Below are 10,825 nucleotides of genomic sequence, written 5' to 3' on the forward strand. Positions count from 1 at the left end.
GTTGTGGCTTTTGCATTTCCATTTTTGCTTTAGCATTCATTTTGTAGCTTTTCCATTTGTGTTGTGGCATTTGCATTCGTATTTTTCTGCTCTTGCATTTGTCTTGTAGCTTTTGCATTTGTGTTTTTGCTCTAGCATTTGTGTTGCAGCTTTTGCAAATCATCAGACACCCACCTCCCGCTGTAGGAGTTGGGGCAGGACGAGGTCAGAGGTGATGTAGTTTTTTTATTTTCAAACCTAAAGCTGCATTCCCCACGTAGCCAGGTGTACGAGAAGGTAAAAAGGTTTTGCAGCCTTGAAAAAAGGAAGAAGATACACAGAGCAACAGACGCAGAGAGGCTGACTGGCAGTTATTTCCTCTCTTGATGTGTTGCTTTTGTGTTTTTTGCTTTCCTCATACGACCAAAAACACCAAAAATGTCTTTTCATCTTAAACTGAATTCTTGCTGTCACTTCACTTTTTTCCCCTGAAATGATGGAAATGTTTTTAAAGAAAAGCGGCCTATTTTTTTCCAATCACTCTGTCAACGCAGCATGTTTGTGCACTCCTCTATCTTTTCTTCCAGTCGTCTGATCAATGCGTTCCGCTTTATTGTCCACGTCCACGCACACACACTGATCGCACGGGCCGCAGCGACCTGCCAGCTCATCAGGATCTAATCTGATGCACATTCACACTCGCTCTCAAACATCAATGGCTGAGCCAAAGAGAGCAATCTGTGATCCAGCATCTCGCCCAAGGACGCGCTGACACCTGGACAAGGAGCGCAAATCTTCTGACAAGTGGATGACCCACTCTCCCTCCTGAGCCGCAGCCGCCCTTTAACGCCCAAACACAAAACATCCTAAAGCTAGAAAAGTGGAATCAGACTGAAGGATTAATCGTCCAGTTTAGAGGGAAACTGTCAGAGGATGAAATAAGCCTCTCCTCTCCTCAGGAAACTGCAGTCGTGGGTTTCTCGCCACAGTTGTGAGTCATGTTTGTGAAGGACGCTCCCGTCGAGCAGCAGACAGCAGAGGTCTCTCCACGGATCAGGGCTTCAGCGTGGCCTGCAGGCCCACAGGTGCTCCTTCCTTCTGGACTCTCTCTTTCCTCTTTAGGTGAAAAACTGAGGCCGTGAACCTGACACCGTTGTCATCAGCGGTGTGTTACATCCCGCCTACGGCGTCTGACTCTTCATCTTCTTCCTCACGTTAATACACCCACAAACAATCAGGATGTACGCTGATTCCAGACGATAAAATCAGCTAAACTGGAGTTGAAATGGGCTAATTAAGATCCCAGTAATGACTTTCCTCTCTGCTCCAGTCCCTGAAGAAGCGTCTTGTTATTTTGGAGCCTATTAATACAGCGCGTCAAATCTGCTGTTACAAAAACACGTCACAGAAGTACACCGCCGTGTAGTGTGTCTCTTATGTTTCATCCATCTATTATTTACCCGTTATCTATTTTTACCCTCCCGCCCCGTCCTCGCTGGATGTTTCCCGCCTTGTTCAACTGGTTTTACATGCTTCCTTCTTCTTCTGACATTAGCACAGCGTGTTATTTACCTGTGAAGTGCTGTGACCACAGCAGAGCCGCTCTCCGCACACCTGAGGGTGACATTATTATCCCTCCACGGGAACCACGGACAGTTTTACAACCCCGCTCTAAATCAGCTCTGTTATGTGTTTTATACATCAGCCTGCGGGACGGACGCAGAAACATTTGACAGCCACAGAGTTTAATGAAAGGCAGCGTGATCAATGCTGTGAATTAACCTGGAGGGGCGGCAAATGAATGATTCAAGAGGAAATTAATTAGAAACTTCTTTTTTAGAACTGATTAAGTTTTCGTTGGTTAAATTAAGCACAAGAAGGCAATCACTGAAGGTCACAATTTCAGGGTTTTGGTTCTGTAAAACTGATCAGCCGCAAGTTTTCATTTGTTTGGCTTTTTTTGCTCAGAGCTCCTGTGATGAGCTGTCAGTCTGTGTTGATTTTGGCGCCCCCTGTGGACGAATGTTATCTGTTACTTTGAAGATAATTTTGTCTTGTACATGTCAGCGTTGACATGTTTTCAGAATTACAGTCTCATCCCTCTGGTATTGTGTTTTGAGACTTTTTTACAGAGAGGATGAAGAGAGTGAAAAACGAATGTTCCTTCTCGACAGAGCTAGTGCTAGTTCCTGGGTTAGCGCCTGATCTTTATGTAAGGCTCCAGGCTTTTTTGACCTATACTGCAGCCAGCCACCAGGGGGAGCAGTTTTTGTGGCAACCTCATTTCGAGCCGAGCAAGATGACGTCCGTTTTTTTTTACTGTTGATCAGATGATGATCATGAGGGGGTGGAAAACAGACATTTTTAATAAACAAAGCTGCTGATAAAGTTGCCTGTTATTGAAGTAGCCGCAAAATTGAAGCAGCAGCAGTCGGAAGAGGGGACCCAGCACTTCTAGCAAGGTGCAAAGAAACATCGCAAAATTAAGACAGAGCCAAAAATTAAGACAAACCCTTGTACGAAAAGATCCAGCAGGTTTTGTATGTGGCTGAAGAGGGATACAAGTATAGGGATGGGAATTGATAAGATTTTGTCAATACCGATGCCCTTATCGATTCTGCTCATCGATCTGATTCTTTATCGATTCCCTTTTCAATTCCTGTTGTGAATTTTCTTGGTACTTAAAGTAACTTTACAAGTTTTCCGTGTCAACATTTTATTGAGTTTATACTGTAAGTGAATAATTCAAGTAGGCCATCTAGTGTCTCAAAGTGGTTATAGCAATAGTTTAAGTTGTTTGGAACCTTTCCGTAGTTATGAAGTCAGCCACGAGCCTTTCAATAGCCTGTTAGCTTTTTACATTTGAAACTCTGAGTATTTTTTACAAAGAGTTGATGTGATATGTTTCTGTGATGAAAGTTGAAATTCTATTCTGAAGCTGAAGTTATACTGATGTATGCTAACTGCTAGCATGTCAATGCAGTTTCCTCTGCACGTTAGCATCAAGCTTGCGCTTTTTTGTTATTTTGGTAAATAAGGTGATTTATACCATTTTGAATGTACTGAATATGAATCCTGAGAGAGAGAGTGATGAACATTTCTTAATGAAGTCAGTTCTTCAGTAAAACTTCAAGCTGAAAATCCTGAATCAGAGTTTTCTTGAGAAACGTTATCTAACTGCTAAGCTAAGCTAGCTGCAGCAGACTAGTGGACGTAAAGCCTGGTGGCTCCGGTACAGTGTAAAGAATTGATAAGAGAATGGTTAAGCACAAAGGCTAACGATATCGATGGACTGAAACATTTCTTATCGATTCTCAACAGGAACCGGTTTTCGATTCCCGTCTCATCACCTACCCCCTCAGGGTGGTTACGCCTCTTTAAAGAATTCCTCTGTAGAAAGCCAACCTTGACATTAACAGGGTTATTTGCACTTGTAGGTCATAGAGAGGCCTTATACTGTAAATTTTATTGCGTTTCATAACTGGTCAAAAACTTCTCGCTGGAGCTTTAATTTCAAAGTTTCATTAAAAGGTCTGAAAACCGAACATTAAAAAGTCAAATGAAAGGGATTGGTCTGGTTAATGAGAGGGTAAAGTCAGGTCAAAACAAACAAAGCTCCATAAAGGTTGAAGTTTTTTTTATCAATTGTTCAAAATTCTCACTAATTTCGTCATTTAATTCAATAAACAATCATCTATTCTGTTTGATAACAGGTTAAAAATAATTGGTTAGTGGGCAGTCAGTTGATTTGTTAGTCCACTGAAGTCAAGGCTAATTAAATCCTCATAATTTGGAAGACTCACACTTTAATCTAGAAATTAAATCGAAAACTGTAATGTTTTGTTTCATTCGGTCAACGATAAAACTGAATTTGAACAGAGTTATAGAAATGTTATTTATACACAAAAGCCTCTGTAACATCAACAATCACACTTTTTTAAACCTTGAAGTTATACTTGGTTTTGAGGTGTGTGCCAATACAGAGAAATGATCTAACGGCACGGTTTAATTGATTATCAACTCGGTTGAGCCTGATTTACAAGTAGCCTGGGAACTTCGGGTGCAGCAGGTCTGAAAGCTCAATCCTGAAACAGCTTGAACTGTAGCTCCCTCCTACTGCCTTAAAGAAACACGGCTGCATCAGAAACTGCTGACACCCAGGTAGAAAACGTAAACATCAGCTCATGGTTGAGTCAAATGTCAAAAAATTCCAGTTAAGCTCTTTGATGGTGATATCAGATTACTAAATCAGAGTTTATCCTCCGAAATTTCACATTTCTCTGCTACAGAAACAAGAAGCATCTGTCAACGTCTTATAGAAAATCCTCAGTGAAGTAGAAAATGATGTTACAGAATAAACTGCAGACACATAAAGCATGTGTGGTACATTTTTAACCGCGTTCCCTCATTAACAGTTTCAGAGCATAATGTCTCCTCTGACGGTGAGGCCAGTCGTCGACGGTTTGTGGTGTTCAAAGCTTTTAAATGTGAGCTAAAAATGGTTTGTTGAATCTGACACCTCGTGTAAAAGGAGAATTACAACTCAGGAGTACAGATGAGGTGAGTGTTGACGTGTCTGTTTTTGGTCTCGTGTGGATTCATCTGCATCTTTTTCTCTCTGGATTCAGATTTTTAACCCAAATTAGAAAGAAAAATACACTTAAGAATACTTTCATGTCTTTAAAATCATCTTGAAATGAAATCTCTCAGGAAAGATTTAGAAGCTTCAGGGTTGTAAAACAGACTTTTCATCCTAAGACGGATGAAACATATTAAATAATGAAAAAAAAGCATTCCAGTGACTTCAAACTATGCTTGAATTATTGATGACAAAGCATACATTTTAAAAAATACAGCAAGCATAACCATATGTCCTCCTTTGAGTTATTGTCTGCTCACATTTTTCATGAATCAAGGATAAAAAGGACAGTTTAAGAGTTTTATCTTGAAAAAATGACATTAAATTAACCAAAAGGCAAAAAACTGCAGATTATTCTTAAGGGAACTGTACATTTATTGAGTTATTCGCTGAGTTTTTAGCATAAAATCAAAGAAATCATAAATCCACTTAATATTCCCACATTCGAGACATAAAAATGAGAAAATGTTGAATTTGAAAGCTGGAACACAAAAGTTATAAATACTGATAAATTATTAAAATTCTCCTGATGATTTATTCTGATTATGGACTGACTAGTTCTCATGTAGCTGGTGTTAAACAGCACCAATGTTTCGCTGCTGCTGCAATTAACAATAAAGAAAGCTTCAGAATAATCATAACAAACATAAACTGCTAAATCTGGAGCACGGCTAGTTTAGCCTAACAACATGCTCTGTTTACCCAATTATCTTTGCAAGAAGCAGCACATTTATGCTAATTTATGACATGTTGTGTATGAGAGCCCCACTTCCCCCCAAAACGTGATGCTTTCGAGGGGTGAAGGAGAGGCGGGATTCAGCAGAGATTAATTAACTGAGTAAATGTTCTGATTTTAGAGTAAAGCGCCTTAAAGTGCCCCAACAGTAACTTAAATACGAGAACTCCTGCAGGTTTAAGTCATCGGATTATTCCCCTTGACTTGTTTTGTTTTATATAGCAGCCTATTACAAAGTTGTAGCTTATTTCCAGAACCCATTTTCACAAAATAATCTATAATTTGACTCATCAAGTGCAGTTAAATGGTTTTCAATTAAATCAATGCTGTGATATAGAGGTGTAAATGTGAAAATTACAGAATCTATAATACTATAGATGGGCTTTTCAGGCGTAAATAACATTCGACAGACACTGCTAATTATTCACTGATTGTTGTACCCTAGTTAAATATCATCTATGAATGAGTGTTCTAGTTTTACAGACAAATTTGTCATTTGATCTTCTTTTTCTCATAGAGGTTCCTCCCAGAATTTTTTGGGGAAGTAGAAGTCTTGCCCTGTGCATATGCTTTCTTGTGTTATTAAGAAATTTAATGTCCATCTAGAAAAAATTAGATATACGATTAGAGGTTGTACAAAGAAATTCTTTGTAACTTGGCAAGTGTTTCTATCATATGTTGAAAACATGGTAGCTACCAATATGGCTTTGTAACCCCTTGTTATGTTATTCCCCTTTATTTTATTTATTTTTATTTAATTATTTAATTATCTTTTTATTTGAGTGTGAATGCATTTATGTACATGTGTGTTTAAGAGTGTGTTAGGTATATTTGTGTGTAAACATATACATGGAAAATATATTTATTTCTTTTTTTATCAACTTTTATTTCGTTTTATTATTGTTATTATTATTATTATTATTATTATTATTATTATTATTATTATTTTATTTCATTTTTTTTATTATTTTTTTTCTTTCTTTCTTTCTTTTTTTTTATTATTATTTTTTGATTGCCTGGCCAAATATTGATGATCCTGTATTGTGGGAGGGGGGATTAAGACAGGTCTTTTTGTTTTGTTTTGTTTTTTTAGTCCCCGACTGTCCTATTTGTTTGTTGTTGTTTATGCTTTGATCAAAAAAAAAAAAGAAATTTAATGTTAGTATGGAAGGTTTTTGTTCTTTACAAGCAAAAAGTCAACAAAATTGAATGCCCTACAAACAGGGGCAATTAAAAAACAACTAGAAAAAAATACAACAATTCGATTTTTTTTTAATTATTATTAATCGATTATTCGAATACTCGAAAATCACTGCTCGTTATGTACAAGTATCTAACACAATTATAAGCATCCATCTAAACAGAATACCAAAGCAGATTAACATACTAGAGCGGACCGTGTTAAATTATCTGAGGGGTGTTGTGACAACATCAAGGGGGGGCTGCAAAGTGCTGCCAGGAACTGTTACAGTCACCGGTTTTAATGGCCTTTAACGGCCAGGAACCGTGCCAGCAGCGCACAGGTCTGTATGTTGAGCATTAACAGCTCACCTGTCAATATTTAGACAAACCTTGAAGGAATAAATCCCCCACACCTGACCCTCAAGCGGCACAACTGAAGGGTCACAGATTTTACTGTAACACCGTTCAACACCGGGGCTGCGACCGCCCGCAGCCCCGGTGAAGGTGGTCGTTACACACACACACAAACACACACTTACGCACACACAAGGGCAGACCCTCGGTTGACCAACCCCAAACGCTCCCCCTCGCCTAGTTTAACCGATTCGTTAGCGTGTTAGCACCCCCTGCTAACCGATAATTGCTCTTTATGATAAACACATTTCAACTAAGTAGCCTGTAACGTGAAATCACCGTAACGTCACTGTAACCTCACCCGTTGCGTCAGATTAGCACGAGACAACACACACATACACACGCGCGCGCGCACATTCGTACGGTATCAGTTACCAACTTTCACTAATTTCAACACAGCCACCGTCTGCGCGAGCTCAACCGGCGGCGCCGAGCCACGCTGCACAGAGATTGCACCGGCGATAATTACTCCACGCGCGCACACACGCACAGGCGCATACACATGACTACACACAGGTAAAATACACACACAAATACACACTGGGGGACACACGCGCCGGTGCCTGTAAACCGAAGCGGTCCGGTCCGGTCTTACCTCCCTCCTGGTCCGGTTGGAGACAGGCCGGGATGTTTTTCTTCCAGCCGGGCATGATGCACCTCAGGGCGGATAGGGAGTCCAGGGCGGCCCGCTAGCAGACACACACCACCAGCAGCGGGAGGAGCAGCAGCAGCGACAGCAACATGGCTAGTTAGCTTTAGCTTAAGCTGCTACACTACACAGGGATCCACCTCCCCCTGCACTCTGAGTCTACCTCACTCTACCTCTCTCTCTCCTTTTCAACCTCTCACAAGCACGCGAGCCTCTCTCCCCCTCTCTCTCCCTTCTTCACCTCTCTTTGTCTATGTCGCTCTACCCCCTCCCCTCTCTGTAACTCTACCCCGCGAGCCTGGTTGTGGGTGAGCGAGGTAGAGTAGTGGGCAAGAAGGGAGAGAGAGAAGGGGTGACGTGATGACCGTGAAGGAGCTCGCGAGGCGGACGGGGTACCGGGTCCATCTAAAAAGCCCGGTTGAACCCGAACTCCACGCGCCGAATAGCCCCGCCCCTTTTCTCCTTTAAAGTATTTTTAATAGCCGTTTATTTGAAGTGATTTGGCAGCCATTTAAGTGATTTATCCGGCATGCACGCGCTGGCTGTGAGCGCGCGCCTCCCGCCTTCATTCATTCATGTCTAGTGTTGCCAGATTGGGCTTCTTTGAAGACGTTAGGCTGGATTAAATAGTATTGGGCTGGTTGACTAAATTTGGACTGCTTTTCACAACATTTGGCAGATTTTTAGAAAATATTAACTAAAAGTTGCCAATATCTAGTGGAAAAGTAAAAAATTACACAGTTTTAGTGAACTGTTGTGTCCTTTTTAACAGTCACAACACAACAGAAGTACACCCACAGTGGAATTTAAAAGGTCACCTTTAGCAGTTTTCTTGTGTACTCAGAAAAATTCTGGAAGTCAGTACAACATTGTTTTCTTTTTCAACGTCAGCTACACTAACTATAACTGTAATGCTAACATTATGGCATGATGTCTTCTTAAAGCTAAAAATAAGGTGACATATGAAGAGTGGACTCCCCTCTATTATGTCTCTCTTTCTGTTTTTGATTCCAAAAAACAGACAAAACATCTTATTTTGATTGGGTTCGTCTTGGGCGCTCCATGATCTCTGCCATCTTTTCCTACGATCGCGCTGCTCTTTCTCTCTGAACTACCTCGACGCATCATCTGTGTCAATCTTGTTTTGGCTTGTTTTTTTTGTTATTTTTTACCAATATTGATATCGATAAATATGGGTAATCAGCCATAACAGCAATATCAATATCGGACAAAATTTTCGTACTGGTGCATCCCTACTTATGACCGTTTATTATGGGAATACAACACTGTAACTTGCTAAATGCTGCTAAGTGCTGTACTCATGGTGGATAAAGATGTGATAGGGCTTCTTATCTTGCCTAATTGTTTGGTCTCTGTTAATAAAATGCTATTTTAATAAAACAAAATTATGTAAACATTAACAGTCCAGATTTTTCGATATTTTTGGAAAGTGTCTTAAGACAATGTTTGACATGATTTGGCACTAGATAAACAAAGATTGATTAATTGATTTAGAAATGGGTACCACAAGTAGCGATGGGTATCTTTCACATTTGAAATTATATGATACCAATGCCTGTACCTGGCAGTCAGTATCGATACTCAATGGTACCAATTTTTGGTACTTTTGTGTGTTTATGTGGTAATAAATGTTCATTTGTTTAATGATGAAATCTCAAAGTTTTTCAATGTAATACATCTATTCTTCAGTACATATCCTGCAATGTCGTGTTCATGTCCAGCATGAAAAGTTGCCTACTCTTCCACTCACTTACAGTCACAAAGATGTGTTTTGGTAATGAAATATGGTACCATTTGATTTTATGTAACTCGGAACTTGTTACTACAGACAGAATTCGGTTAGTACTTATGAAAGTACCTAATAAGGTACCCATCCCATGAAGTAAAAATAAAAAAAAACAATGTTTTTAACTTACTTGTACGACATTTCTGTTGGGATAACTGACTCTTTTACCTTCTGTTGTCGCTGTACTTCCATTGTGTTGTTTCATTTGCATTCATGTTGTTGCTTTTGCAAATCATCTGACACCTACTGGCCAAGTGAGTGTATGACAGTACGGACAGCTGTGGTGCACTTTGATCACACAACTGGACACTTCTTACCCTTACTGGTCGCCATCTTGGCTACCAAGCGCAATGGGTAGGAACAGCAGAAGAGCTCTTGTGATTGGTTGCAAAATGCGATAGTCATTTTCAGTAAGTGCAAAGCCACATTGTTTTGTTTGAGACAACTCTACCCTGTCAAACTTTGTGCACTAGGCTAGTAAGTCCATATTTTACCCAGTGTATTTCACAATTTAAGACACAAGAGACTCAAATCTGTTCAACTTGATACTATCAATCAGTGATAGTCATTAGTTAATGGAGGGTCACTGTGAAATGGTATTGGTCACTATCAATTGTAAGCACCCCTCTTAAGGGGTTAAGAATTGGCCTGAAGGCCTTTCCTGCTAAGTTTGGATTTGTCTTTTAGAGACATGCCAAAGTGAGGAATATACAGAAACATTATATCAAAAGGAATGAGAGAGTGATCCACTGTTAAAATCTTGGATTGCCCCTCATTACGCCTGTAACAGTTTTCCAGTTTTGATACAAGTTTCAAGAGAGGTTGAGATTTTGGCTGTTTTTATTGAGCTGGGCAGGTTTTATGTTGTGTTTTTGCTGGAGACTGTCAGTCAGATCTGGCAACCCTGCTCATGGCTGAAGGAGGAAGGAGGGTGGTAAAGAGCAAAGAGAGCAATCTTCTGGGATCAATAAAACCCCTCAGGCTACCCAGCAGCTTATACAAGACAGAGATGTATGGATAAATCACATCGAAAGGTTTAAACAATGACACTGAGGAAGAAAAATCCCACATTTAAGCCTTCAGATTTTAAAAAATACCTGATAAAACCCTGCTGTTACCATTACACTCAGAGTAAAGCTTCCAATTTTTAGACAAAATACAGCCTAACTAAACCTGTCAATTTTAAAACCTAGAGGTTTCGACACTTACTGCTAGCCTGGAGTTATTTCTACAATCTTCAAGCTCTAGTCTGACTGTCTGCATGAAAATATTAAGTCTTATGTGAGATAAAACGGAATATTAATGCGCGCCCCTTAAGCCTGATTTATGACATACTCCTGATAACATAAAAAGCAAACATTTTGTCATAAAAATCTTTCCCAAGCCTTAAGTAATGAGGATAAGCTTGAGAAGGTTGGC

The 10,825-nt window shown here is 39.9% G+C and overlaps 1 protein-coding gene across 1 annotated transcript in view; it reads right to left on the bottom strand.

The window, feature by feature from the left end:
- Nucleotides 1-7,792, bottom strand: part of grip1 (glutamate receptor interacting protein 1) — an 85,073-nt gene extending 77,281 nt beyond the window's left edge. The window contains exon 1 of the mRNA XM_074698017.1: nt 7,546-7,792. Within this exon, the coding sequence (XP_074554118.1) occupies nt 7,546-7,600 (55 nt within the window). The 5' untranslated portion in view covers nt 7,601-7,792. The remainder of the gene's footprint in view (nt 1-7,545) is intronic.
- Between the last annotated feature and the right edge of the window lie 3,033 nt (nt 7,793-10,825).

The sequence above is a fragment of the Halichoeres trimaculatus genome, unplaced genomic scaffold (assembly GCF_033239565.1).
Source record: "Halichoeres trimaculatus isolate MK-OKI-2021-1 unplaced genomic scaffold, fHalTri1.1 fHalTri1_scaffold_21, whole genome shotgun sequence".
NCBI classification, from domain to species: Eukaryota; Metazoa; Chordata; class Actinopteri; order Labriformes; family Labridae; genus Halichoeres; species Halichoeres trimaculatus.